Here is a 27,846-nt window from a genome sequence, read left to right as displayed (position 1 = left end):
TACCTCATTCTCCGTCGCGCTCACCAATCCCAGCCTGTCTAGGGGTGTGGTAGCCGGCTGTCCTCGCGACTCTTGCCGTCTTCTCCTGCCGGCCCCCGCCTGTCGCGAGATTTCCTGCTCTTCCGCCGCTCCCTTTACCGTCGCCTTAGCTGGGGACCCGGACCCAGCCTCTCCCCCACCCGATCACCGGCCCCGGCTCCACCGAGGCTTCCGTCCCCCCGCCTCGCCGCCGCCATGGCGGACCCTAAGTACGCCGACCTCCCCGGCATTGTGAGTACAGGGCTGGGCCCGGCTCCCCAGACCGCGCCCCCGACCTCCCGAGGACGGCCAACAGACACCAACCCACGACCCCTCCTTCTGGCAGACCCCCACCCCCCCCGCTCCGGGGGTTAGCGCGGCTCGCCCTTAGCCGGCCGCTGCACCTTCTGTACTCCAGACCCGAATAGGTCGGGCGGTAGCACTCCGCGTCTGGTTCCCTTTCTGGCAATAGCCGGTTTCTCCGCCCAGAAATCGCCTCCGGTTGCTTGCTGCTTGGACCCGAGTGTTTCTGCCATCCATGTCAACACTGCCCTTGTCGCCCCATATTTCTCGATTGCCCGCCCCCGCATCCTTATTCTAGCCATGCTCACTAGGCCACAAGATGATGGCCTTCATCTTGCCAGGGAAGAGGTTGCTGCTGCGGAAACCTTGTGCCAGTGGGGAGCTCGGTGCATTGGGAGCACCTGCGCCCGCTCCACATGCATTTACCCTCCGTTTGTCTGCATCCTCAGGGTTGGAGGGCTGTCGCACGAGACCTTGAGAGCTAAGGTCTTGAGTCCCTCTCAACCCTGTAGCAGTGGAGTGAGGGCCTAACTGAAGGAACCCTCACCAGATGAGGACAGAATAATTAGCAGGGACCTGGCCTCTCAGCCATGTCCAGGATGACATCTTTCTTTTCACACTAGTCATTTATCCCAGCTTTCACTTTGTACCTGTGGTCATCCCACTGAGCTATGGGGATTGACATGCTGGGGAAGTGTGGAACCCACAGAATACTAGAATTACAGTCCGGTTTTTCCGTTAGCTTGTTCAGAGGAGGTGGGAAAAGAGGTGAATGCTGGGTAGTGAGACTGGATGGTCACGGCTTCTCCCTGCAGGCCAGGAACGAGCCAGATGTTTATGAGACCAGCGACCTCCCTGAGGATGATCAAGCAGAGTTTGATGCGGTAAGACCATGTGCTGCCTCAGGATCTCCCTGGACTCTTACTTCTCTCCCCCAGATATAGGTCCTTTTCCTTCTCCGGCAAGCCACAAAAATAAGTGGGTATGCCAACCCCAGCCTGGGTGGTATGTAGGTCTTGGGGCTTTCAAAGGCCTTGCTGAGTTGGCGGCCACCAACACACAATGCCAGAAAGAAGAGGCAAGCCAGTGAGATTACAGGTAACAAGACCTGTTGGTAAAACCCAAGTCTTAAATACAATCTAAATATCTCAAGATAGTTACATTCTAAACTAGTGTTAATTAGACCCCTGGGTTCTAATCCATGCATTGAGGTATAAAGCTTGAACATTAAGAAATTATTGAGATTGAAGTAAGCCCTTTTATTTTCTACATTCTTACTAGTAGGTACCAAGAACTTGAGCTATAGTAGCCATTAGGTGGGGTGGAAGCAAATGACTTGGAGACTTCAGAAAAATAAGAGACCTGGTCAGACCAAAATAATTTTGAAGAAAAACATAAATGTAATCAGCAGAAACAGGATGGTGGTCATACATTAGGTCTGCCCTGTGAGCTCTGAGGAGTTGGTAGGGACACACTTTAACCAGAAAGGGAATCATTTAGCATCACTTAACAGAATGTTTATTCTGTTTTAATTTTTGCCTGGTGCAGAGGAAGAGACACTCTGCCCCTAAGGAGCCCCTAACTAGTGTGACAGTTAGGACGCATACAGGAAATACAGGGGAGAGTTAGGATACGTGTAGATAAGAAAAGAAAAAGCAATGACATTGGGCTCACCTTGATGCTTTGAGGTATCAGTGAGGTGGGGTCAGAAGTCATGGGGACCTTCTTAGCAGGCCCAGTACATGTGTCTGTCAGTCCTGTGCCCATCTCTGTGGGGCTAGTTAGTTCTGGGGAATGTTGTCGCTGGCTTATAATGACATGGCTTGGCGTACTCACTTATTCCTTATTTTGTTCTTCCATGTGGAAGCGCTTCCTACATTGTAGGGAGTAACTTCCCTGTCCCTTCTCTCAACAGTGTGTTCCTTGTAGCTTCTGTATTTGCTGGCATGTCAATCTACCGCTCCCTCTTCCCCTAAGCTTAAGTATCTGGAGATAATGCAAGTACCTAAATGTGAGCCTGTCACTTCAAGGGATGTCTTAGTTAACTCTGTCCTCGTAGCTTAGCAAAGTATAAGATGAGGAATGCCTGAACTACATTCATTCAAAGGCTGCTCAAAACCTCTGCCTATAAAATATGAAGCCTGTAGAGAGAGACTAGGACCCTGTCTTTTTGTCACTTTCTGTGATGCAAATGGGCAGCATCACTGCAACTGAGCCTCCAAACAAATGCATCATTTCCTTTTTGGGGGTGCATAGGTAGCTCTTAATAAAAAGAAGATGGTGACCATTTTAAGCATGATGGAGCCTGAATATAAAGTTCTGATTGGCCCTTTTTCTTCCCTGAGCCTGAGCCATTTCTTGATGTAGCAAGCAATGAGCATGACATGGAGAGTTTGTTTCCTCTAGCACATTACCCAGGAAGCATCAGGGAGGGAGCCTGGGAGTTGGATGGTGAGCCAGGTGATTTGGAGCTGCTGTCAGCACTGTGGCTCAGCTAGCTTGTTAGAATGGATCAGATTGCCTGTGGAGATCTTCAGCACCTTAGGAGCCCTGAGAGCAAACTCACTTCCTGCTGTCAGCTAATGTCTCTGGCCCCTATATGTCCCTGTGGGCCTTAGGAAGGCAGCTTTCGGGAACTCAGCTGCCTGACGGCCCTGCTGCTCAGAATACTGACGTAAATGTGCAATTTGAGCAGTGGCATTATATGCCTTGCCAATGCAGAAACACTGTGGCTGTGAAGGCTGGGAGCCTGTCTGCTTATCTCCTGTTGCTGAACCATGAGGTCTTCTGTCATGGCTGTAATCTTCAAATCGTTCTCAACTTTAAATTAAGTGATACATGCATGAAAAAAAGAAAAAAGAATGTTTAAGGCCGTGTAGTGAAAAATTCCTCCACCTTTGCCTACCATTCAGTGTTCTGGGGACAACTAATATGACCAGGGGGGTCTATAAATGTTAATTTATTTCTTATTTTATTTTTAAGACAGTGTCTCAACATGCCCCCCTGACTACATAGAACTCCCTCTGTAGACCAGGCTGGCCAAGTGCTAGTGAATTAAAGGCATTTGCTAGCACACCTGACTTCCAGGTGTTAATTTAAAGAAATACCAAGTAGAATGTCCCTTCAGTGTCTTTAACCTTCTGGTTTCTCTACTGCCAAAAAAAAAGAAAAAAATCACCCTGGAAGGAAATAATATTCTTTAGACCTTAATTGCTAGTTTAACCTAGACATTAAAGTGTTATGATTCCCAAAGTAGGAAGGGTGGGACAGGAAAGGAGTAGAAGATTTGGTTTGTTTGTTTTTCCAAATGATCCCAATTTTTCTTCTATTCCTTTAAAACAGTCTTAGCAGGAAGTAAATTATTTTACAACAGGAATGGGCTGGAAAACAGCAGAGGCTAATAGCCCTTCACAGTATGGAAAAATCTGCTTTTCAGCCACTCCTAGGTTGTCTGAAACAGTATCTCCTTAGAGTGTCTCCTTTGGAAAGCTACTTTTCCAAACGGAATGCCCTCCCTTGGCACAGGGCCTTCCTTGGGTCCCTAAATCACTCTGCTAATGGCTTAAGCAGAGAAAATTAAGAGTACTTCAGTAGAACAGGATTCAGCTTCTCCCTTTATGACACAACTACTCCCAAGGCTATGTAAAAGAAGATTTCCAAGTCTAGCTGGTGGGTTCCATGACTGAGGCCCGCCCCTCCCACTGCCCAGAATGTAGTTTCCTCTCACAGTTTAGAATGCCATAGAATATGCTTGACTGTGCTCACTGACTGATGGCATACTGACTTACCAGAGTTTTTCCTAATGCTTCCCCATCCTCCCTCCTCACCACCCTGCCTGGACACTAGTTTGCACAAGTAAGGCCGTTCAATGCTTCTTCTCTGCATGTTTTGTTCATCTGCCCTCTTGCATGCAATGCACTGCCACTTTGCAGTTGTAGTAATTGTTTCAAATTCCAATGAGTCCCTGTTTGGGCCTTGCTGGCCTTATGTTTTAATATCATTAATCAAAATTTGGAAACACAAACTGTGATGCACGAATCATTGTGAATCATTGTCTCTTCACCTTGTGAGGTCTGCAGAATAAAACTGGAATAAAGGACGGTTTATAAACATAGAGGCATTTGAATGGGAGGGTGTAGACTTGGAAGAGGCTACAAGAAGAGATTTTTATGAACTGGCCTTTGGCTGTTCTTGACAAGGGTGGAGAACGGGAAAACCAGACCCCCCCCCCCAACACTTCCCAGTTGTTCACAGATTAATAGAAAAAAAAAACAAACAAACCTATTTTAATACTCTACTTGCTAAGCCTTTATGAAAAGCAGTATGGAAGAAGGTGATCTATGCAGTTGTAGGATAATCATTTGGGTTATTTGTGCTCTCTGAGTCTTTGTGTTTATGTACTCCTCTTTAGAAGTGATGGGTTGTCAGCATTATGTTGGCCCGTCCTGGACAGTTTTATTCTACAGCTCTCTCCATGTTCCCTGTTACCACGGCTCTGAAGCCCCCCTGGCTGAAGTATTGGCATAGAGCCTCAACAGCCTCAGCACAGTAGCCGCCTTCCCTGTTCACTTTAGAGCCTCAAGACTAGTTCTCTGAGGCACAGCCACTCAACCAAATAACCATTAGTGAAATAGAGTGGGAGCCTCCTACAGGTGAGCTGGTACCCAGGGCCAGAGCTTAGAATTTCCTTATTTTCTCTGGTAACTGTTAGTACTCCATAGGATAGAATTTATGCTCTAAACCTCACCCTCCCTCAACCTACCCATAGCATAGACTTAGTATATACTGTATATACCACTATTTATCTTTGTTTTGTTTTTTGTTTGTTTGGTTCCTTCCCTCTTGGTCTGAACCTAACTTTATGGCCATCGTCTTCCTCCTCCTTGAGTTTCTCCCAAGCTGCTTTTAGTTTTGGTGAGACCAAGTCAGATACAGATCTGGTACCCCTGTCTCTCCTGTGTGTTTGCATGTGTGCACCCACTTGTGTGTAGTGACATCTTAGGGTCTGGAGTCACTTCAGATGTGGGTAAAAGAGAGGCTTAAATAAGAGGAGCTGTGGCTGGGCTGGACTTTGCATTTGTCCAGTGCATCTAGATGAGCTGTGAGGAAGGAGGCGCATGACAGTTGGAGTTCCCTTCTTAGCAGTACTGAACCCACAAGTCTAGTGTCTGTAAGTCTTGTGATTAGGGCTTGAGAAGACATGTGTCCATAGGCGGTAGCTGTGGATCTTACAGTCCTCTGGGCTCTTTTGCTGTCAAACAGTGGCAGACTCACCCTGCATCATTCAGAGCTGTAGCAGGGTGAATTACCACCCAGTCAACTAGGGAAACCAGATTGAGCCATGTGAAGTAGTCAGGGAGATTCCCCTTTAGGATTCTGGGCCATCAGTGTCACACCCTGCCATTTCTACAGCTTCCCTTCACTTGAGCCTTCTCTGCGCTTTTCATGTTCTGCACCAGCTTATAACATCTAACTCCTTGTGTCTGACACTTCTACACTACTGCTGCTAATGGCAAAGCTCCATGACATCTTCACCACCAGAGAGGAAAGGGTCTCAGGCTTCCTTCTCTTGAGCCATATTCTGACCTCAGCTAGACTTCCTGGCCCCCAAATTTTGCTAAGCTTCCCCTGGTTCAGTGTTGGAAGATTGTCATGTAGTGCATGTGACAATTTGCTAATAACAATTTTGTCTTTTTTTTCCCTCCCTCATCCCTATTCCCCACACCCTTTCCTTTTTAACTCTTGATTTTCTCACCTCTGGGGAAACCACCAGGAGCTGGTAAGAAGCCCAACCTTTCGTCTGCTTTTTAACGGGGTGTGCTGTGATGGGCAGTTGTTCTCTGTCCTGTGTTTCTACTAAACCTTTGGACATCCTAGTCGGTCCCACACACAGCACCTTTCCTGTCTTCCAGATCACTGTAGTGGCATGGCAGGAATCTGAGATGCTGGTAGACTGGGTGCCATCTGCAAGCTAGCATGTGCAGCCCACAAAGCTCTCCTGGGGCCACTGCTCAGGAGAGCTGCTCAGGAGATGCCAGTGTTGGGTAGCCCTCCTGGCCCAGGCCTCACTTCTACCACAGAACAACTTGCAGAACCACTGAGCCTTCCCTGCTCAGTATTGATCCTTTGTCATTCCGGTCTTTCCCTACTTAAGAACAGAAGTCAGAAAATAGGTTGTCCACAGAGCGTCTATCACTGAGGGTTTAATGGGCGTGGACTGTGACTTCACTTTTCTTATTCTTCAGGTTATGGCTCCCATGCCCTTTTCTTCCTCTTCTTTTTTTTTTGTGTGTGTCTGTGGTAGCAGAGTTCAAGCTCAGGGTCTTTAGAGCGTGCTAGGTCGGTGCTCTACACCGAGTGACATCAGCCCTTCATTAACTCTGCTAATGTGAGCGCTCACTGTGTAGACGAGCCTAACCTGTAACTCAGAGAGACCCAACCTGCTTCTGCCTCCTGGGGACTGGTGTTAAAGCACCACCTCCCGGTGTTATTTTTGTTTCTTTGAGACAAGGTCTTGGAATACCATTCTGTAGTATAGCTGGGATTAAAAGCCAACACATCTGGCCATTTTTTTAAAGAGTTATTTATATTTATTTATCTATTTATTATGTATACAATGCTGTCTGCATATACATATACACCAGAAGAGGAATCAGATCTCAGTATAGATGGTTGTGAGCCACCATGTGGTTGTTGGGAAGTGAACTCATGACCTTTGGAAGAGCAGTCTTAACCTCTGAGCCATCTCTCCAGCTCCTTAAAGATTTATTTAAGAAGTTTTTGGTTTTGTTTTTTTTTTCTGGTTTTTGTTTTTTATTTTTGTTTTTTTAGTAGAGTCTTGTTTTTGTGACTCTAGCTGGCCCAAAACTCATGCTGAAGACAGATTGGCTTCAGACTTGCAGGGATCTCCCTGCCTGAACCTTCCAAATATTGGGATTATAGTATGAGACATCAGGCCCAGCTTGTATTATGTATATATAATTTTATTTATTTATTTTGAGAACAGATTCTCACTATGTAGCCCTGAATGTTCTGGAACTCTTTAGACCAGACTGGTTTCGAACTCAAAGAAATCCACCTGCCTCCTGAGGGCTATGATTAAAGGCTTGCACCACTACCACCCAGTGTTACTTTTGTTTTTTGATACGAGGTCTGCTATACCATTCTCTTGTCTAGCTGGATTTGGAGCCCTCCTGGGTACTGGGATTACAAGCCTGTGCTGCTATGCTTGTCTAAAGAGGGGACTGTGCCTTGTTGGCTTTTATGGAGAGAAAGCAAGTTTCTAGGAACCAGCTTTGGAGAAGGTGCTTGCCTTTCTTGAGCTGCCATCCTTAGACAGTTTAGAGACTAGAAGTCACACAGCTACTTGGCAAGTGGGGACTTCCGAGGGAGGGAAAGAGGATGATGGGCATTCGGGTGTCTCTTCTCCCCAAGACCTGCCTCTGGGGAGTGGTGAGGGGAGCTGCTGCTTCCTTCCCCCTGACCTCAGTCTCTAATGCTGCCACCCACTCTGATCCCCACTGTGCTTATGAGTAGAAGCAAAAGATGGAGCCTCCTGTAGCTATTGCCCTCTCCTGTCCTGTTTCTCCTCCCTGCTTCCCATATACCCACACACAGGCAGAGGCTCTGTCTTGGATGCAAATAAGATTGCCTGGGTAGCTAGCCTTACCCCAGAACAATTAAACCAGTGACTGAGAGATGGGCCCAGGCCTTGTCTTGTTTTCCGAGAAAGAGGAAGAAAGAAACCTTTTCTAAGTGCAACTAGAGTTGAGAGTCATTTACCTAGATTCAGGATTGGGGGCTGGTGTTGCCTTCTTCTGTAGAATAGGGAGGTGCCGGCCCTAACTGGAGAGCACCACTAGGCCCCTCCCATCCTTCAGCACAGTGTGGAAGAGGGTACCGGGGGCTGTCTGTGTAGCCCTTGCCAAGGTGCTCCTGGGAAGCAGCTGTGTGCTTATTAATTGTAAGGTGTCCTTTGGAAACAACCCACTGAGCCTTTGCTTCTCTTCTCCCTTGAACTGTCCAGTCCCACAGTAGCCCAGAAGCCAGGCTTCTAAGCACATCCTCTGCCAACTGTCCTTACATCTAAGAGCTGTATTGGCCTTGCTATCGGCCGTCCTTCCTCTCCCCCAGCAAGGATGGGAAGTTGGCTCTAAATGGACTTGTTCAACCAGGAAAGGAGATTTACTTCTGGGAGGGGGAGGTTAAGAGAGGTCAGGCTGGTTTGCTGCCCTGAGTGCATGGTGTGTGCCAGATACCTGGGAGGGGCTGCGGGAGGGAGGCTTATGTACAGAGTGGGTGGGGAAGGCTGTGCTGCCTGTATTCTAGCTAGGTCGAGGTGTTAATATTTATACTAAGGCTCCAGCTTTACCAGGAAGCTTCTCTTTCCTAGATGGAACTGGGGTGGGCAGCTTGGAATGCAGCCACGCTTTTTGCCCCTTGGAAAAATAGGGCCCAGTAGCTTCTAGTTTGGGGGCTTTATGGGATAGGAACAATGTTGAGGTAGAAATGGGGCTGTCCCTAGCCTGCACTCCCTGTCCCCTCAGGAGGAGCTGACCAGCACAAGTGTGGAGCACATCATTGTCAATCCCAATGCTGCTTACGACAAGTTCAAGGACAAGAGAGTGGGGACAAAGGGACTTGGTGAGACTGGGCTGGAAGCTGGGTGGGAATCTGAGAGAACAAGCATAAGTGGTATGCTGTCAACAGGACTCGTGGCTTGTGCTCTGAGGAAGGGCTCCCTTTAGAGCCTCGGTGAGAGCTCTCCCTGAGAGCCCTCGTAGCTGCTCCGTCTGTGACTGCGCTGCCTCTAGACCAGCTCACTCGGTAGTCTTCTTTTCTTGGCAGATTTCTCGGATCGCATTGGAAAGACCAAGAGGACAGGATATGAATCTGGAGACTATGAGATGGTCTGTTGTGTGTGTTAAAAGACATGGGGTGGTGAGCCTGTAGCAGGTGCTTTACCTGGGAGTGAGGAATGTTAAGTTTTGGGTTTTGTTTTAATTTTTTCTTTGTTTTTATTATTTTGTTTGTCTTGGCTGTCCTGGAACTCACTCTGTAGACCAGGCTGGCCTCACACTCAGAGATCAGCCTGCCCCTGCCTCCCAGTGCTGGGATTAAAGGCATGCACTGTCACACTCAGCTTTATAGTTTTTTGTTTTTTTTTTAAAGGTTTATTTGTTTTTATTTTGTGTATATGACTGTTTGCCTGCATGTGTGTAGCATGTATGTATGTATGTGTACCATGTATGTGCCTGATGTCTGGGGAGAAAGATTGGGTTCTCTAGGGTTATAGATAGTTGAGAGCCACTATGTGGGTGCTGGGGACTGAACTCAGGACTTCCGGAAGTGCAGGCTAGCTGCTGAGCCTGAGGGCTACAGTCTTATTCTGAGTGTATCTGTTGGCTTTGGAGCAGGATGCACTGGAGGTTGTTCTGCTCCGTGTGCTGCTCTGGAGTCTCCAGACCTCTATACAAGGCCATCAGGGATCCAGGTGTTACAAGGATACTTACGACTAGGTCCAAGTTTGGGAGTAGGTCCTAAGGCTCCCTCTAATGGAGGAGGTACATCACGTTCTGCACTTATTCTCTAGCTTGGAGAGGGTCTGGGAGTGAAGGAGACGCCACAGCAGAAGTACCAACGACTTCTGCATGAAGTGCACGAGCTGACAGCTGAAGTTGAGAAAATCAAGGTAAGTGAACGCCTGCCCCAGCTCCGCCAGGCCTTTGCAGTGCAGGAGCAACTCCCAGCAGGCAGAGAACACATCCCTGGGCTGTGAGGTGGTCAGAGCTGGGAATACAAATCTCTGTCTAATGCTGTTAAACTCACTCTGCTGTTCTAAAATCTATCCTGGGGGTGTGGCGGGGGAATCGGCTGTTCCTTCAGAGGATCTAGGTTCTATACCCAACATCCACTCACAACGTCTGTAACTGCAGTTTCAGGGAATTGATGGCCCCTTCTAGCCCTCATGGTCACTGCACGTATGAGGTGCACTGACATATATACAGACACAATACCATATATATAAAATAAATAAGACTACCTGGCCATAGCTTTCCTTGAAGGTAGTCTTTTTTTCTTCTTCTTGATTGTTTCCTGCAACCCTCACTACCGACCTCTTCTGTCAGACGACAGTGAAGGAGTCAGCCACTGAGGAGAAGCTCACCCCAGTGGTGCTGGCGAAACAGCTGGCTGCTCTGAAGCAGCAGCTGGTTGCTTCCCACCTGGAGAAGCTGCTGGGACCAGATGCTGCAATCAACCTCACCGACCCAGACGGAGCCCTGGCTAAGTGAGCATCTCCTTAGCAGAGAGGTCATTGCTGAATGGAGCTACCAGAGGCTGCAGCCAGACACCGGCAGCAGCTCTAAGTAGGGAGGTGGCCTAGCCAATGAGAGTTTATGAGGCCAAAGAGAGACTTAGGTCACCCTCATCCTTCAGGTCATGACATTATCACCTGTTCTCTGACGCAGGCGCTTACTGCTGCAGCTGGAAGCAACAAAGAACAGCAAGGGCAGTTCAGGGGGAAAGACCGCAGGTGGGACCCCCCCAGATAGCAGCCTTGTCACTTATGAACTACACTCTCGGCCTGAGCAGGACAAGTTCTCGCAAGCTGCCAAGGTACGTATGAATGTAGCAGAGGTTGGGGTCCAGGAAATGTGGCCTTAGATTTCCCTGCATCCCTTTGAAGGATCAGGCCTGGGAAGAGCATTCTGGAAAGCCTTGACCCCTCCTGAAGTCTTACTCTCCACATTGCCTAGAACATCTGCTTTTGAGGCAGAGTCTCGTGTAGCCTAGGCTAGGCTTTGAATAAGGGTCTAGCTTAGACTCGCTCTGAACTCCACCTGCCACTGCCTTGAAAGTGGTCCATCCACTTTGAATTTAGGTTTAAGATTGTGGCTAGGGATGTGTTCTAGGAAAGGAGCTCTTGGAGCAGGAATGCAGTGGGTGAAGGGTGGAGAACCTCACTTCTGCCTTCTCCCTAGGTTGCAGAACTCGAAAAGCGCCTGTCAGAGCTGGAGGCCACTGTTCGCTGTGACCAGGATGCTCAGGTCAGGTGCTCTCCTGTCCCTAGTACAGTACTCAGCCCTGAGTGCTGACCCCTCAGGGTCACAGTGTTCCACAGAATCTGGGAATGGTCAGCTAAGGGGTTGCAACTAGAAGCAGGAATGTTAGAACATAATTGTCCTGTGGATGTATGAGGATTACTGATTTCTTCCCCATTTCCCACCAGAACCCCCTTTGTGCAGGTCTGCAGGGAACCTGCCTTATGGTGAGTATGGAAGGAGCTGGGTGTTAGGCTTGCAGAGGCCTGTGGGAAGAGCTTAGTCAGGACACTGACTGTTGGGTCTATAGTGGTAACTCCAGCAAAACATGGAAGACCTTTTCAAGTTTGATTTTTTTTTTCCCCTGGTAACATTTGTCCAAACCCTTCCTTCCCCAACCCTCTAGGAAACAGTAGAACTGTTGCAGGCCAAGGTGAGCGCCCTGGACCTTGCGGTTCTGGACCAAGTAGAGGCTCGGTTACAGGTATTCAGTGGGGGACGAACTGGATTCTCAGCAGCTTGGGACTTAGAAGCCCTGGTTTGGATACCCTATCACACCGAACACTTTTGCTTTCAGAGTGTCCTGGGAAAGGTGAATGAGATCGCTAAGCACAAAGCCTCTGTGGAGGATGCAGACACACAGAGCAAGGTCGGGCAGACTCCCCATCCTTATCCTCCCCTAGGCTCCTCTGAGTGGTAACATCAGAATGTAAGGATTTTGCCTTCCCCAGTCAGTGACCTCGCCATCCCACTGGGCCTGTCGTGCTCTTCCAGGTGCATCAGCTTTATGAAACCGTCCAGCGTTGGAGCCCCATGGCCTCCACCCTTCCTGAGCTAGTGCAGAGACTCGTCACCATCAAGCAGCTACATGAGCAAGGTGTGGGCTCATGGGCGGGCTCTTGCACCCCTTTGGTTTCCCTCCCTGTCAGCATGGATCCGCTCTCAGTCATGTTTCTCCTCATTTCTTTTGTAGCTATGCAGTTTGCTCAGCTCCTGACACATCTAGACACTACTCAGCAGATGATTGCCAGTTCCCTTAAGGACAATACCACTCTCCTGACCCAGGTGTGTGCATCTTTTTATTTTGTTGCCACCTTTTTCCGGGGCAGACCTCAGAGGTTCTCCAGCCCTACCCCAGAGGGGTTTGTCTTAGGGGTTTGAATTGAATGTCTGTTCTGTTCTCTGAGTTGTAAGCTGTGTCCAAGCTGGTTGACCTTGACCTTTCTAACCTTGGACTTTTTTTGTGGCGGAAGGTGGGGATGTTGGACAGAGTCTCAGTGGGTCTGCCTGGAACTTGTTTTCTAGACCAGGCTGGCCCCACATTTGTTGCAGTTCTCCTTCTTCCTCACAAGTGCTGGGATTACAGGAATGTGCTACTATGCTTGACTTTGTGTTTTTAAAACAGTTCTCGCTATTTACGCCTGTCTATCCTGGTATTTATGTAGCCTAAGCTGATCTCAAACTCACAACAAAACAAACCCTGTTGCTTTAGAATCCAGGGTGCTGGAAGCCTGAGCATGTCTTCTCTCCACTTTATTAAAATATTTTAGTGTATGTAAGAATGTGTGTGTGTGTGTGTGTATGTAAACACGAGTGTATGCGCATGCTTTTGGAAATTGAAGGCACCGACTCCTTTTGGAGCTGGACTTCAGGCAGTTGTGCTCAGCTTAAAATGGGTCCTGAAAACTGAACCCGAGTCCTCTGCAAGAACAGTTAAGTGCTCTTAACCCTTGAGCCATCTCTTCATCCTCTTCACCTTATTTTTGAGATACAGATTTCTGGAACTCATTGTTGTAACTAGGCTTAGAATGCCCTTCCTCTGGTACACGAGCCTAGTGCCCAGGGGAGCCAGAAGGGTGTATCAGATCCTCTGGGACTGGAATTACAGACAGCTATGAGCTATCATGTGGGTGCTGGGAACTGAACCTAGGTCCTCTGGGAGATCAGCTATGCTCTTAACAACGGAGCCATCTCTCAGACCCTTGCCCATATTTTTACATCGGATCTGAATTCAGGTCCTGCTGTTTGCATAGTAAACACGTTATGTACTAAGTCATCTCCACCTCTCCCCTCTTTTCTCCCCTGAGACACAGTTTCTCTGTGTAGTCTTGGCTGGCCTAGACTCACTCTGTAGACCAGTCAGACCCAAACTCCAAGATCCACCTGCCTCTGCCTCCCCAAGTGTTGGGATTATGGGCATGCAACCCCCCTCCCGTTTTTGGTTGTTTTGTTTTTTAACTTTTAAAATGTTTGATTGTCTATGTATGTTTCTCCTCCATGCATATAGTGCATCGTGTGTGTGCCTAGTGTTTGTGGAGGCCAGAAGAGGCCATCAGATCCCGGGAACTGAAGTTACAGATGGTTGTGAGCACCATGTGGGTGCTGCGAACTGAACCTGGGTCCTCTGGAAGAACAACCAGTGCTCTTCGCTGCTGAGCTCTCCTCAGCCACCACCTTTTTTACTCATTCCTCTAGAGTAAAACCAGTTGTTTTGTTTTTGTTTTTTACTAGTGCTCAGTCTCTGTGGGATGAGCTATTCTTAGTGCTGTGGAGAGATCAGCATCACAAACCACGGCAGAGGCAGAGACAGGGGCTTCTTGAGTTTGAGGCTACCCTGATCACCCAGCCAGTCACGGTTAGATCATGAGACCCTGTCTCGAAATAAACAGAGAAAAGAAAAAGCCAGATTAAAGCGTACACCATTAATCCCAGCACTCAGGAGGTAGAGGAAGGGTCACCTCTGAGTTCAAGGCCAGCCTGGTCTGCAAAGTGAATTCTAGACAGCCAGGGCTACACAGAGAAACCCTGCCTTGAAAAACAAAACAAAACAAAAAAAACCAAAGTATTTGGTATATTTTCTCTAGCTTTCTAAAATTCTGAACAACTGAACACTTTACCAAAGTCTTGTTGCTTGTCCTTACATAAAATATGTGAGCGGTTCTGAAGCAGAGCTGAATCGAAGTTCTTAGTCACTCAGACCCTGACCTAAGCCCGTAGTTCTCAGGGTAGTTTGGGAGTGCAGCTACAAACCTCTCCTACACACATACACAAAAACAGACCCAAACTTATGTTTCCGTTTCTTTGTTTTAGAGACAATTCTCATGTGTCCTATGTTGACCTCAAAGTATGACCTTGGTTGATTTGAGTAAGGCTCTATTTAACAGCCCTGGCTGTCCCGTAATTCACCCTGAACACCAGGCTGGACTCAAACCCACAGAGATCCACCTGCCTCTCCTTCCAAGTGCTGTGATCAAGGGCATGCACCACCTCGACTGGTTTATGTGGAGATAAAGATTGGGCCTAGGCTTTATGCTTGCTGGGAGGCATTCTACCAACTGAGACAAATCTTAGCTGCTTCCTTTCTTTCTCCTTTAAAGAGAATTTTTTCTGGGTGCTCTTCACCTCCACCTGGACCAAACAAAAATGAGGCTTCTCCTCCTCCTTTGTAGGTGCAGACAACTATGCGTGAAAACTTGGCCACAGTTGAGGGGAATTTTGCCAGCATTGACGAGCGGATGAAGAAGCTGGGAAAGTGAGCACCGTGGAGAGTTGGAGAGCAGGAGTAACCCAGGGGTAACCCTTGTCCCCAGCTTTGTCAGATTCCACAGGGCTTTCACTTCATCGTAACTCACAGCCCATCCCACCTGACAGAAGGCAAGGGTTCTTCTTGCATGTAGGGTGTGTACCCCTCCCCTGTCGAATACAGTGGTAGCTGGGGGATTTAGATGGGGGTCTTCCCTCAGGCCCATTAGATGAGGATGTGGGCCCAGCCACATGCCAGCTCATGTCCAATAACTGCTTTGCCTGGTGTGGGGGAGGACTGGACCCTGTCCTCTAATACAGCTCTGTGGCTGACTAGAATACTGTACAACTGTTTCCGACCATTAAATGTTGTTGTACCGTGGAGCCTCTGCTGTGTTTTCTGGGTTTCGGAGAGGCAGCACTGAGACACACATGCAGGGCATTCAGAGTCTTTACACGCTATTATGAGACTATTTCAGTTGTAATCCGTTCTTATCAAAGAACTAAATAAAAAACAAGTACCGAGCCAGAGCCAGAGTTTCAAAATATTCTCATCTGTTAAATTAAGAGTGTCTCCCATAGAAAAGCAGTGGAGGCCCCACAGGGCAAGTACAAAACAGAATTAAAACTCCCAAGGGTCTTGTCTTTACAAAAAAAAGGCAGGAGGCAGCCCCTGGACAGCTGGTCGTGCTGGCCGCTCCGGCTGGACCACGTTGCATAATCCTCAGCACATCATCACAACGTCTCTGAGCAGTTTGATGGGGGAGAAGGGGCAGTGTAGTGTGTATGGGAGGAGAGGTCCAAAAGGGCCTCTTTGCCCCCTTACCCCCTTTTCATATCCCAGAGGAAAGCAGAGGGAACCTGGCTATACTTGAAATGAGGCTATGTGTTTCAGTCCTGGGGATGGGTAAGGGGGATCTGTGCTTTGAGCAACCTGAGCCAGAGGCAGAGGGGTGCTAGAGGGACAGGGAAGATGCATGATGCTTATTGCTTTGTACCTTTCACTGGGTAGGAGGGCAGCAGCCAACAGTAGCTCACAGGTTTGTAAACTGAGCCTGCTGGCTTTAAGAAGGGAGGCAATGAAGTCGAATTAAATATAAAAGTCATTTGTGCAAAAATAACTTAAACAAATAAAAGACCTGGGTGAGGGGTGTTCCCCTTAGCGCCTGATGGGGAGAGGGCCATATACCACCCCCCCAGGCCTCTTCAGTGACATGGCTTTGGGGGGGAGGGGGGAGCTTCCCTACCCCCTGCAATGGCTCAGGATGGGATTTGTAGGGGAAGGGGTTGCGTTTGTGCTCTTGAGTGGGGAGTAGTACCCCACCCACTGTCCACAGGTGCACGTGGCTGGTAGGGGCTCCCAAGGCTCAGCTCTCGGCTCTCCCCTGTCAGGGTCAGATTCCAGCTCCAGGTATGGCTGCTATGGGGCCAGTTTCCTCCTCTTATTTTTGGCAGGACGTCCAGGGCGGGCCCGGGGAGGCAGAGGGACAGCCGCCTATACGAGAGAAGTTGAAAGAAGTGACCACTTAGCTAAGAGAACGGGAGTCTTCCTCCCCACTCACCCTAGTCTTCAGTTCTTGGCTGGCCTCCTGATGTGCCTCTAACCCACCCATCCGCCCAAGCCCACACTTACTCCGGTTGTAGGGCTGGGTTCCAAGGTAACGTCCTGGCGGGAGCTGCTGCTGTTCCGGGCAGGGCTGCAATAAGGGCACAGATGATCAGGAACAGCTCCCAAGCACCAGGTGAATTTCAGAAGGTTGTGTGAGGGACTTTCTACATTTGGATAGTAAAGGCACAATATCCTTATTCATATTTAAGTAGCTGCCATCTTTGAAAACCAAGCCACTATTTGGGGCCAGGGGTATCTATAGCTCAATGGGAGAGCACTTGGCCTAACATGCACAAGGCCCGGGGTGGATCCCCAACACCACAAAAACAAAATGACACCAAGCCACTATGGACAGTTCTATATTCCCAACAAACAGATGGCACAGGGGTGGCTCTCACACTCACTTGTATTTTCTCCTCCGGCCACGACGAGACTTTCTGACTATCCCCGGGGACACCTGAGGAAAGATGGATAGTGTATATGGGAAAATGAGAACAGTGCAACAGCCCTGAGCCTGGACCTTACATTCTCACTTACCTTAAGGTCCTCAGAATGGGGCCCAGGAAGGGGTGGGTCCTTGGGCTCAGCATCCCCTTCAGCTAGCTCCCCATTATGCTGCCAGTGGTGGGTCCTTCTTGGGGACCGTTCCATTTGTCCATTGAAGCCACCACGTGTCCCCCACTTGAGGGCCAGTCGGCCAGGTTCTCGGCGGCTGCCAGGCTTCCGGCCTCTGCCTGGCCTGGTCTCGCCATTAATGCCCCTAAGTCCCCCTCCTCCCCTCCGGCCCCGTTTCCCTGACCCCCTCCCAGTGAGCAGCTCAGGGACTGGGGGGTCAGGAGAACCATGGGGTGGGGCTAAGGCACTGAGGGGAGGCCGGGCGGCAGGCTCCGGTTCAAGGGCTGAGGCAGGGCTCTCGGGGGGCAGGCAGGAGGCGTCTGGCTGCTCTGGAGGCATCTGCTGGCAAAGACATCTCCGCTTCAACCACAGGCCTCTGTACTCCAAAACCTTCTCAGTTTTAGGAAATGTCCCTTCCTGACCAGAGACCAGAGAACCACCCATGCGCTCACCTGGAGACTCTGTAGCAGACAGGCGAGGGAGCTAGAAGCCCCTGACAGGGAAGGATGCGCTCCCCCCCCAGGGAGGAGCTGCAGTCCTAACTGGCCAGAAAGAAGAGAGCCAGGGGGCTGCAACAGGCTGGGGAGGGTTCCAGGGCTGCTAGTCAGTGAAGACAGATCACCTGTGGAGAAACTACAGTCAGGGACTCCCTGGACAAACTGAGCTGACTCCACAGTCTCTTCAGGTTAACCAATGGTTTACTGCTAATTTCATACCACTCACCCAGCAGGCTGGCACTCAGCAGAGGGCTAAGAAGTTGGGGGGGTCTCCCTGAGTTGGAGGGGGCCTTGCCCAGAGAGGAGGCCCCCAGGTCAGTAGTTGCCGTGGTGACACTGGAGGTAGGTGGTCCAGGTTGGGGGGCACTCAGGACACAGGGCTAAGGAAGAAGAACTGGTTATAGCAAGTGGCAAAATGCTTAACACCCACCATCTGACTGAAACCCTGAGTGAGGCAGGCCATGTGCTCCCTTCTTATACCCACCCTAGCCCAGCCAGGACTAAGTCTTCCCCAGGAGCCCTAAGGAAGGGCCCCCTCCTGATTTACTTCTCATTCTGCCCCACCAAGTCATACCCTTAAGGCCTTACCTGGGGGGGTGTCCCCGAGGGGGGATCCAGGCTGGCAGCCAGCAGCGCAGAATTTAAAGCTATGAGGGTGGGTGGGGCTGAAAGTGGGGGGAAAAATAGGGGGGGCAGGTCTCCCAAACCTGAAAATGGCTCCCCACTTGGACCCCCAGCTCCCTCTGCAGATCCTTCCCCATCCCCAGCTGTGGGGCCCAGGGCCAACAGGGGCAGAAAAGAGGCAAGGAGATTGCTAGGGGGTGCAGAAGGAGGGGGCAGGAGGTCTGAAGGGGGTGGTGAAAGCAAGGAAGCAACGAAAAGTGAAGGCCCTTCGGGCTCGCCTGGGGCTAAGGGAGGGCCAGGTCCCCCTGGTGGGGGTAGCAGGGACTCAGGGGGAGGCTGTCCTCCCCCAGCCAGCACACCAAATAAACTGTGGCTGAGTAATGGAGAAGGGGGAGGCTGTCCCAGACTCAGGGGGAGAGGCAAGGCCCCCAGCATCCCTGGGAAGCCAGCTCCACTGAGTGCCAGGCCCTGCTCAGGACTGGAGAAAGGGAAGGCCTCCCCACCAGCCAAGGGAGGCAAAGGGCAGGCTGGGCCTGCCCCCATCCCCAGCCCATCAGATGGGCTTTGAAGCACAGGACTGGGGACTATGGGGGCTTTGGAGGCAGCTGGTGGGGCAGGGGCACCTGTAAAAGAAAACACAGTCAGCTCCAGGGAAGCTCCCCTTCGTAGCATCCACAGAACTCAACCTCTGACACAATACCCCCCTCCAAAAAAAAAAAAAAAAAAAAAAAAAAAACCAAAACACCAAAGAGCTCTCTAAACTTCCCCTCAGTGCCCTGGCTAGCTGTATAGGTGAGCTTGGGAGCTCTTTAGCACTCATACCTGGCACACTGCTGAGGCTGCCACTGGTGGTCCCAGGCAGAGAGGGCTGAATGGGGTGCCTGGGCTGGGGAGGGCTCCCTGAGGAGAGGGTTGGGGGAGGAGGAAGGTGTGCATCTGACCCCAAAAGATTAAAGCTTCCATCCGAGTGGGAAGGGCCAGGAGTGGGGAGTCCCAGTAGGGACAGCACAGAAGGGAGAATAGGCTGGGATGGCTCTGGGAGAGGAAATGGCTGGGGGACAGGAGCAGGGGCCCGAGGACGGTTCCGTCTAGGGGTTTGAGGGCCTCCCCCTTCTAGCAACCGCAAGACAGTTGGGGGCCGGCGAGGACGACGCTGAGAGGGACGTGGTGATGATGAGTGGGAAGCTGAGGGTGCCTGGGCACGGGGCCTTCGGCCCTGTAAAGTGCTGGGTGGGGGCAGCGGGGGGTGCTGGGCCTTGGCTGCTGCAGAGAGTATGCTGCTAGCAAGGAATGGGGGTGCCCCAGGCCCCTCCACTGTGGGGGCCCCTCCCAAGGATCCCAGGATCAAGGGCAGGTGCATAGTGGCTGAAGACACTGGTGGCTGAGTGGCAGGACCGGAGGGACCAGGGGGACCAGGGAGATTATTGCTTGGGGGCAGGGGAGGAGGTGTTAAGGCATCACTACAGTGGAAGAGAGGAGAGTCTGAAGGTGGTGAGGAGGAGGCAGGAGGGGCTGGAGGAGAGCCTAGGTCAGAGGGCACCAGGTTGGATCGGAGGGAAGCTCCCCAGGTGTATGAGGGGGCATTGAGGCTAATAGCAGGTGGAGGCGGGGGGGCTGGAGAGGGAGCATTGCCTCGTGGGAGGAAACAAGGGCTGCTGCTGCCCGAAGAAGGAACTGGATCAGGAGGCCGGGGTGGTGGGAAGAGCCCTGTAGGGCCTGTTAGAGGGGGGAAGGCCTGGGGAACTGAAGGTGGTTCTTGGGGAGCGGAGCCAGGACCCCCATTAAGTGGAGTTGTAGAAGGAACTCGACAAGGAGGACGGACAGAGGGGGGCCCTGGGGACACAGTGTGGAACATCTGAGGGCTTGCTCCCTCTCCTGCAATAAACGAGAAACAGAGAGTCGGCCTGTGGCCCCACTCCCACTATGTCCTCTTCAGCAGGCTGTTCCCCACGGAGTCCACCCTGTGCCTTCTCATGGGGCTCATCCACCATCCACCTCCCAAGCTCTCAGGTTTTCCCCATTCTTGTCTAAAGTGGCAGAAAAACTCACCAGGAGAAGAGTGTGAGCAGGTGGTCTCCATGCTGCGGTACAGAGTTGCCATGGCAACAGCTTTCCGCCTGTGGTTGCACAGCTTGGTCATGTCCTCCTCTGATGCAGGCCCCACCCCAGCCCCACCCGGGGTCACCGAGGCCAAAGGGTCAAAGTTGAAAACCTGTAAGGTAGAAGGCACAGACTGGGGGGCACTGAGGGGTGGAATCCGAGGAAAGCACCAAGGCCAGTTACTTGCATTAAGTCTTTTGGCTTATGTCTACAGTCTCCAGCACCCCCAGAACTCTGACCTTGGGGACATTGAGTGGACATTCCAGACCACACTTGCACGTCCCATCGCTGAGGAGGTAGCTCCGGGTTTGCTCCAAGGAAGACAGCTCTGTGCCACTTGGGCTGGGAAAGAACAGGGTCACAGGTATGGGGTTAACTGTCAGCAGATCTGGAGACACCTCCTAAAGGACAGTTAAAAGCTTTCCTGGAAGGGGCAGGGCCTAAGGGAGGTGAGAAGAAACAGAGTGAATGGCCTCAAAGACCCAGAGATAAAGAGAGCAAAAGGGCCGAAAATGAGAGCAACAAGGTGCCAGGAACCGAAGCCCTGAGGAGGGTGAGGGCAAGGGGGCTAAGTAAGCCAGCCTAGGGATCGCTCAACAGCCGTACCTGATATAGAACACGGCACCTTCTCGCACACAGCGCTGCCAGCCGATGGGGACAGACGTGGCCACAGGGCCCCCAGCTCTGTCTGCTCCACTGCTCTCATTGCCCCCATTCATTGTGTGTAATCAGCTCCCTTGTGCCTGAGAACACAGACAGCCATGTGGGCACCAGGAGGATTACACTGGGCCGGGTACCTGAGGGGCAATTCCAGGAAGCAAAGGTGGTGGGAGGTCTCCTGAGTGCCAAAGGGAGCCCCTCAAAGGGCTGGGGAGAAGGGTTCCTCTGCCATACCAGCGTGGCTACCTGAACATCTCTGCAAACATTTTGGGGTCCAGTCTAAAGCCGGGGCCACCAGCTTAGCCCACACCTGCAACACAAGGAAAGAGAAGGGCCTCTCAAGAATCTACCACAGCCCAGAATACTCAAGGAAAGGCCCATAAATAACATGACGTAGTGCCTGTACGGACCTCGGGGATCTGCCGGCCATGCCCACAACTATCCGCTCCAAGCCCAGCCCCTAGGGACCAGAGCCACTCAGCACCTTCACTCCTAAGGACCACAAAATCAGACCCTAATTTCTTGACATACGAAGGCTAGTTCCCTTTGTCCAGGGCCCCAGAAGACTTCAACAAGGAGTGTGGGCTAATTCTCATAATGCCAGGCCACTAGGAAGTTTCCCAGTGTCTGGCCACTGCTGTCCCCTCCCCCAGGAAGATCGTATAAAAAGTACAGATTGTCCCACAGGTCACCAAGCAATTGCCCAACTGCCTGGTAAGGTGGTACCAGCAGAAATCCCCCCATGCCCACTCTACCAGACAATCTCAGATCTAATTCATTTGGAACTCGAGACAGGCTGGAACCAGAGCTCTGTCTTCCTCCAGGATCCTGAGACGCTCGCTCCTAGTCCTCTCAAGCCGACGACGAAAACGGGATTCATAATCTCCCGCTGGCTTCCAATTAGCAACGAGAAGTATATTCTGACACGCAGGGACGACCCTTACGCCTGCAAGTATCCTCACCAACCTCACCATCGCTCCCACCGCACCCTGACGGCTTCCAAACTTTCCCTCTCATAACAAGGCGCCCTGTCACCCAGACTGCTTCCTTCAGCTCCGGGGAGGAGGGGAAGGCAGGCGCACGAAGTAGGAAGGAACTTGGGGAGAGGGCGGGTGGAGGGTGGGCGAAGCACTGAAGGGAGGGAGGTCAGGAAGGCAGAAGTCAGGTTCCGAGGGGGAGAAACAGCGGGGGCAGGTGAGGGTAGGGGACTATGGATGGGGCCAGGGAAAGGGGCCGAGAGGACGAGGAGGGGGCAGAGGGTAGGGACAGAAGGGGAGGAGAGAGAAGGGAGGGGGAGGGGCGGGGGGGCCGGGCCCCGCACTCACCGCGGCCCATGGTTCGGCTGGCCCCGCCCTGCGCAGTCGCGGCCCAGAGGGTGAGTGGGAGGGGGTGGGAGGTGGGTCGGTGGAGCCCGAGCCTCCGGTACGGCCCCGGCCGGTCTTAGCAGGAAGCGCCGCCGCCGCCGCCGCCGCCGCCGCCACCGCCGCCGCCACCGCCGCCGCCGCCGCGGATCACCGAGCGGCCTGCCGCGCATGCGCCATAGGGGCCAGGGGCAGCCCTGGGGATTCCGTTCCCAGAAGGCACCGCGCAGGCTGCTACCGCCGCCGCCGCCGCCGCCGCCGCCGCCACAGCCGCCGCCGCCGCCGCCGCTGCCCGGACGGGAGAGGGGCGGGGCCGGGCCCCCGCCCAGCGGACAGCAGCGAGCCAACAGGAGGGGACGCAGTGCGCATGCGGGAGTGCGCTTACCCCTCCCCCACAACCCCCCATTAATCCCCAAGAGAACAAACACCCCACGCGGCCCTCCCCCCCCGCCCTCCGCGGAAGGATCTGGGCCTCTTCCCAGGCCACCGGTGGCCAATCCCTGTCCTCCCTCGGGAGGGGCCCCTTCCGAAGCCACAATCGGTTGGGGTAGCCAGGAATGTCAGGTCCGGGAGGGGCCAGCCCTAAAAGATGAAAGTCGCGACTTGCCCTGCCCCGCCCCAAAGGCTTCCCGGGTAGTGTGCCGAGACTTGACCCGCCTCTCCAGGTCAACATGTCACAACACGACCTCGGCCTGTCAAGTCACATGACCTCTGCCTGTCACTGACAACCTGGTCTGTCTTTAGGCCAGGAGAGACCATCTGGTTCGACCCACCCCCACCTCTACCAACAGAAGGGGAAGTGAAGGTCTGGCCAAGGACCTGTCAGTGTCACACCCTCCAATATCAACCGGTCTTGGTGCAGTTTCTATTTAGACAAACTCTGGCTTGTCCCTCTGAGTGTATGACAGACGAATAGGCCACCACATGGCCTCTGTTTTCATGGTACAAGAACACATTTTGCAAGAGATTTTTACTTCTGTTCAAGTTCCCTCCACAGTGCTCTTTTTACCTTTACCTCTCGTTCTCTAGTTTACAAAAGAGTAAGGTAGAATCCTTGGGCAAATTCCCTAGAATCTGTGTTCCCTCTGATAGCCAGTCCAGGGCAATGACAACTCAAGAGTACGCACGTCCCAGTCTGCGCTGTAGGTCATGACCCCAGGCACCTAGAGAGCAGCTCCTCAGCTGGGAGTCACAGGACTTGCTATCTTGGAGAAGGAAAAGGGTGGGTACTGGACTGAGTGACGGGCGTAAGAGCAACACAGAGAGCAGGGGTTGGGGGTAAGGAGAAGCAGAAACCTACACTCTACATGTAAAGAATCTGAAACCTGGCGTGCAATGGACGATTCGGAAACGAACGTTAAAGGTGCTGTTCTGAGAGAAGTGGGAAACGACTACCAAGGATGCCAGTACCTCAGCCTTTGGGGGGCGTTAGAGGGCGGAAAGAGATCTCTTTAAAAGACTCGGGAAGACGTCAATCCAGGTGGACAGTTGGCAACTTTAAAGAGCTGCAAGAGCCTCGGTGCCCACTGGCTGGGAAGGGCCAGGAAAAATGGGAGGCTTTCATGGAGGAGTAAGTTAAAGGTGATGGGAGGTGGGGAGACAAGTTCAGGAAGGACAGCCGTTGGGGCCGTTGGATACTGGGCGCTGGCGCTCCGCCCTCTTCACACACACGCACACAGACACACGCACCCGGGCCCCGCATCTCCCACCACCACCACCACTACCACCACCACCACTACCGAGGTTCCCTGCGCGTGCGCGCGCAGACACCGGTTGCCAAACATTGCATCATCCCCGCCTCCCGTCATCCCCTCCCTCGCTGCACTCTCCTCCGCGCGCGCGCATGACTCACTCACCGCCTCCGCGAAGCCTCGTGACCCAAAGCCACTTCCGGGTCCGAGACAACGTAGACTCTGCAGCCAGCGGGTGCGATGGGGGCGGGACCGCGAGGGCTCCTGAATGGCGGACGTGAGGGGCGAGGCGGAGCCAGTGCCAGCGTGCCGCTTTCTGATTGGCAGTCTCGGGACCCCGTCCCTAAGAGGAGGGGAAGGCCAGCATAAAAGATCTCCGCTCCGCGCTCCAGAGGTCAGTAGCTTCGGTCTAGTACATCGATCATATCATGTTGAAGATGAGCGGGTGGCAGCGACAGAGCCAAAGTAAAAGCCGGAACCTGAGGAGAGAGGCAAGTCTACTCCGTCTACTCCTCCCCTCTCCATCCTCGCTGGCATAGTTATTTCGTAAAGTTGGAGGCCACTGCTGTTACGCGGCCCCACCTTTCACAGAGTAGACCCAGAGAGGGGTGAAGGCGGGGGGGGGGACCAGGGGATTCAGGAGTGGTGTTTACGGGACCCCTCTTTTATTAGGGGGGGGCAACTGCATTTTCGTCCCCCTGTCTCGAGTTGATTCCTACTTGCCTTTGGTAAATTCATTCTCTGTAGTGCAAACTGCGGGCCTTCTTGCGCCTGGGCAGTTCTCAGGAAAGGCGGGGCAGCAGGACACACCCCCATGTCGGGGACTTTTGCGGTATCCACCCTTTCTCCATTGGTCTCATTCCCTCCCACCCCCTGCCCCGCAACAATAAAGCTGGAAGTGCCTCAGGGGTCAACATGGCTACTTCAAGAGAACCCTGAGACCTTAATGAGTGGAGGTGGTGGGAGGAGCATAGTGGGTTTTTCCCTTTTCTCCGGAGATTTCTGGGCTTCCGTACAAGAGAGCAGCCTGAATCTCTTTAACTATGGGAAATTATTTGAAATCTCCCCCAGGGCCTTGTGCTTCTCCCAGGACTAGTCTCTGCTTCTTTCTTCAGTCCTGTCTCCCAACTAATCTTTAACCATTGCATCAGGCCAGCCCACTGTTTGTCGCTGCACCCTCTGGCCTGGGGCAGCACTGCTGATGAAAGCCAGGTCCCACACACTGGAAGACCAAGGGAGTTTCCCCTAGAGGACAGCCCTGCAGAGAAACACTCAGGGCAATATTGCATCTCCAGTCCCCAGAGACAAGCCGCTCAGCTCTGCCTCTGGGCTTAGTTCTCCTTATCTATAAGGGACACTGGGGAGGGGTTTCCCCCTTCATTCCTAACAAATGCACCTTCTATGTGCCAAGCATTTGGGGACACAGGGTATATTGGGGGCAAAAGATAATACTGCTCTCCGTACAGCTTATATTTCAGTAGGAAGCAAAAGGGGAAAAAAAACAAAAGCAGGGGAGAGAACAGTGTTCAGAACGGTGGCTAGAGGTTTTGTTTTTGTCATGTCAGGAATTACCTCACTGGGATTTTAAGTGAAAGACCCAAAGAAGGCAAGCCTGTGAGCTAACCAGATAACTTGAAAGAACTTTCCAGAAGGAAAGCCAGAGCAGAGGGGTTAAGATAGAACAAGCCTGGTATCTTTAGGAACAGGGCAGTGGGCTGGACTAGAGTGACCGTGAGAGAGGACAGTGCATGAGAACTGAAGCAGCAGATCGTGTAGATCCTTGCAAGTCATACTCAGGATGTTAGTCTTTAAGTCATGAAACAGAAGCTCCTGGAGGGATCGAGCAGAGGAAAGGCCCAGTGTCATAGCACACATGCACTCAATTCCAGCACTCAGAGAGGCAAGGTCTCAGTTCCAGGCCAGGATCTCTACATAGTGCAACCCTGAATCAGTAAATGAGTACAAAATATAAAGGGTTGAAGATGTAGCTCAGTGGTAGACTGCTTGCCCAGAATGCAGATAACTCTAGGACCAACCTCCAGCCATGAAAATAAAACAAAAGAATAGAAATGGGGAGAGCTCGGGTAGATATAGATAGTAGTGCATGCCTTTAATCCCTGCACTGGAGAGAGGCAGGGGGATCTGAGTTTGGAACCAGCCTACTCTACAAAGCAAATTCCAGGACAGCCATCACTACATCATGAGACCCTGACTAAAAAAAAATAAAATAAAAAATGAAAAAACCTGAAAGAAATGCGAGATCTCAAGGAGGCTTCAAAATAATCTAGGGAAGGAAAGGTAAATTGATTTGCATTTGGAAATGAGATAATAGTGAGAAGTACTTAAGTTTTAGGTACTTTTAAGGGATGTATTAAAGTGCTTTAGACTGAGAGAGGAGTCAAGGATACCAAGTTTTTTGGCTTTAAGCACCTAGAGTTGCCATTTAGTCAGAATGATACAGCCTGGGAAAGAAAAGGTCAGCAGGAGATTGTCTTTAAATGTAATCTGAATGCCTGCCAGATATTCCAAAGGAGATGGTGAGTAGACTGCAGTTAGAGGTCTGGGACAGGTCCAACTGGAGGCTTAAGTGTGTGAATGGGGTACATGCAAATGCTGCTGTATTTTCTCTTTCCTGTAGTTTAGTCCATGCTCTGGCAGATAAGAGTCTATCTGGGATTTAGAGAAAACTTACTTGGCCAGGACTTTGCTATTATGTAATCAAGGCTAAAAATGTTAACAACTAAAAATAAAGTCATGCTTGCCATGTCCTTGGAATTGGCTTTGGGGATGCATGCAATCGTGTGCCCGCGCATGTGCGTGTGTGTTATTGAATTCCAAGACACTCAGGGCCACATAGAAACTGTTTCAAAAAAAAAAAAAAAACTAGAGAAGGGCCAGTAGAGGCTAAAATACCTGTCTCTTCCCTTCTTCCACAGTGTTCCAGAAGGAAGTGTATCTTCATACATCACCACACCTGAAAGCAGGTAATCTTAGCCAACCTCTCAAAATCGGCTCCTAAAGCTGCTCAGGTTGCTTTGCTGTGGTGCTGAATCTGAACAAACTTTTGCTGTCAGACCATATCTTTCTCTGAGTCCATAATGTCACTTTTAGAGCACTTTCCAATTGAAAGCTGACTCTCAAAGTCAGTCTCAACAATGGCAATTGGTTTGTCTTTCTGATCTGTCCACACCAAAGTTCGACCCAAAGGACTTATTGCCCATGCTTCCCATACAAGAAAAAGGAGCACAAATGGCCAGTAATGGCCCTGGAAATCCCAGTGGTGTTTCCAAGTGGGGTGAATACTTTTACTATAATCCTGTAAGAGTATACAGCCATAGCCAAGCTTAGCGGCTCCTTCCTGTAATCTCAGAGGCAAGAGAGTCATGCAGTTAAAAGGCCGGCCCAACTTACCTATAGTAAATCCCTATCCCAATAAAAGGTATGTTCTGATGGGCGTGATGGCGCACATCTTTAGTCCCAGATATAGGCATGTATATCTGTGAAGTCAGGTCCAGCCTGGACTATACAGAGAAACCCTGTCTTGAAACTATGTCTCCAAAAAAATTTGTTCTTGGGGTGGAGAGATAGCTCAGTGGTTAAAAGCACTTGCTGCTCTTGCAAAGGACCTGGGTTTAATCCCAGGACCTACATGGCAGTTTAAAAAATCATCTGACTCCAGTTCTCACGGAACTCATTCCCTTTTGTGGCCTCCATTTTGTATGTACCAGGCACACACACAGCACACAAACATACATGTAGGCATTCACACATATGCACAAACAAAATAAATACATCTTGGAGGAA

At 51.3% G+C, this 27,846-nt stretch overlaps 3 protein-coding genes across 7 annotated transcripts; 2 read left to right on the top strand and 1 right to left on the bottom strand.

The window, feature by feature from the left end:
• The first annotated feature begins 5 nt into the window (after positions 1-5).
• Positions 6-15,269, top strand: Dctn2 (dynactin subunit 2). The gene is made up of 14 exons (XM_021657823.2): positions 6-270; positions 1,137-1,205; positions 8,868-8,964; positions 9,169-9,230; positions 9,914-10,012; positions 10,449-10,609; positions 10,791-10,938; positions 11,304-11,369; positions 11,552-11,590; positions 11,770-11,847; positions 11,941-12,012; positions 12,138-12,240; positions 12,337-12,428; positions 14,813-15,269. The coding sequence occupies exons 1-14, from the start codon at positions 235-237 to the stop codon at positions 14,897-14,899; spliced, it is 1,209 nt and encodes a 402-aa protein (XP_021513498.1). The 5' UTR covers positions 6-234; the 3' UTR covers positions 14,900-15,269.
• Positions 15,270-15,418: 149 nt separating this feature from the next.
• On the bottom strand, positions 15,419-22,639 carry Mbd6 (methyl-CpG binding domain protein 6). Of its 5 annotated transcripts, none has more exons than XM_060370954.1 (13): positions 22,316-22,635; positions 21,237-21,300; positions 20,937-21,073; positions 20,570-20,672; positions 20,280-20,442; positions 19,053-20,105; positions 18,195-18,853; positions 17,833-17,986; positions 17,562-17,731; positions 17,032-17,451; positions 16,899-16,951; positions 16,519-16,582; positions 15,419-16,380 (listed from the first exon to the last, which is right to left on the bottom strand). In XM_060370954.1, the coding sequence occupies exons 3-13, from the start codon at positions 21,047-21,049 to the stop codon at positions 16,306-16,308; spliced, it is 3,027 nt and encodes a 1,008-aa protein (XP_060226937.1). In that variant the 5' UTR covers positions 21,050-21,073; positions 21,237-21,300; positions 22,316-22,635; the 3' UTR covers positions 15,419-16,305. The 5 variants fall into 5 exon arrangements, with proteins under 5 accessions (XP_060226937.1, XP_060226940.1, XP_060226938.1 ...); XM_060370957.1 differs by having other exon boundaries at positions 17,032-17,448; positions 22,316-22,631; XM_060370955.1 differs by lacking the exon at positions 22,316-22,635 and adding an exon at positions 21,746-22,215.
• A 1,831-nt stretch (positions 22,640-24,470) lies between these two features.
• Positions 24,471-27,020, top strand: LOC132648726 (DDIT3 upstream open reading frame protein). Its single transcript, XM_060370963.1, has 2 exons — positions 24,471-24,533; positions 26,979-27,020. The coding sequence occupies exons 1-2, from the start codon at positions 24,471-24,473 to the stop codon at positions 27,018-27,020; spliced, it is 105 nt and encodes a 34-aa protein (XP_060226946.1).
• Positions 27,021-27,846: the final 826 nt, after the last annotated feature.

The sequence above is a fragment of the Meriones unguiculatus genome, chromosome 17 (assembly GCF_030254825.1).
Source record: "Meriones unguiculatus strain TT.TT164.6M chromosome 17, Bangor_MerUng_6.1, whole genome shotgun sequence".
NCBI lineage: Eukaryota > Metazoa > Chordata > Mammalia > Rodentia > Muridae > Meriones > Meriones unguiculatus.
Note: the sequence above shows the minus strand (reverse complement) of the source record. Positions and strands in the feature narration are given on the sequence as shown.

What these genes read in the sequence shown, in the direction of transcription:
- LOC132648726 (XM_060370963.1), top strand. Translation starts at nt 24,471, where the DNA reads ATGTTGAAGATGAGCGGGTGGCAGCGACAGAGCCAAAGTAAAAGCCGG. An exon ending in GCCGGAACCTGAGGAGAGAG is followed by an intron (nt 24,534 to 26,978) that starts GCAAGTCTACTC and finishes CTTCTTCCACAG; the next exon opens with TGTTCCAGAAGGAAGTGTAT.
- Mbd6 (XM_060370954.1), bottom strand. Translation starts at nt 21,049, where the DNA reads ATGAATGGGGGCAATGAGAGCAGTGGAGCAGACAGAGCTGGGGGCCCT. An exon ending in GTCTGCTACAGAGTCTCCAG is followed by an intron (nt 17,452 to 17,561) that starts GTGAGCGCATGG and finishes TGTCTTTGCCAG; the next exon opens with CAGATGCCTCCAGAGCAGCC. An exon ending in AACCCAGCCCTACAACCGGA is followed by an intron (nt 16,381 to 16,518) that starts GTAAGTGTGGGC and finishes TCTCTCGTATAG; the next exon opens with GCGGCTGTCCCTCTGCCTCC.
- Dctn2 (XM_021657823.2), top strand. Translation starts at nt 235, where the DNA reads ATGGCGGACCCTAAGTACGCCGACCTCCCCGGCATT. An exon ending in ATCAAGCAGAGTTTGATGCG is followed by an intron (nt 1,206 to 8,867) that starts GTAAGACCATGT and finishes CTGTCCCCTCAG; the next exon opens with GAGGAGCTGACCAGCACAAG. An exon ending in AGTTCTCGCAAGCTGCCAAG is followed by an intron (nt 10,939 to 11,303) that starts GTACGTATGAAT and finishes CCTTCTCCCTAG; the next exon opens with GTTGCAGAACTCGAAAAGCG.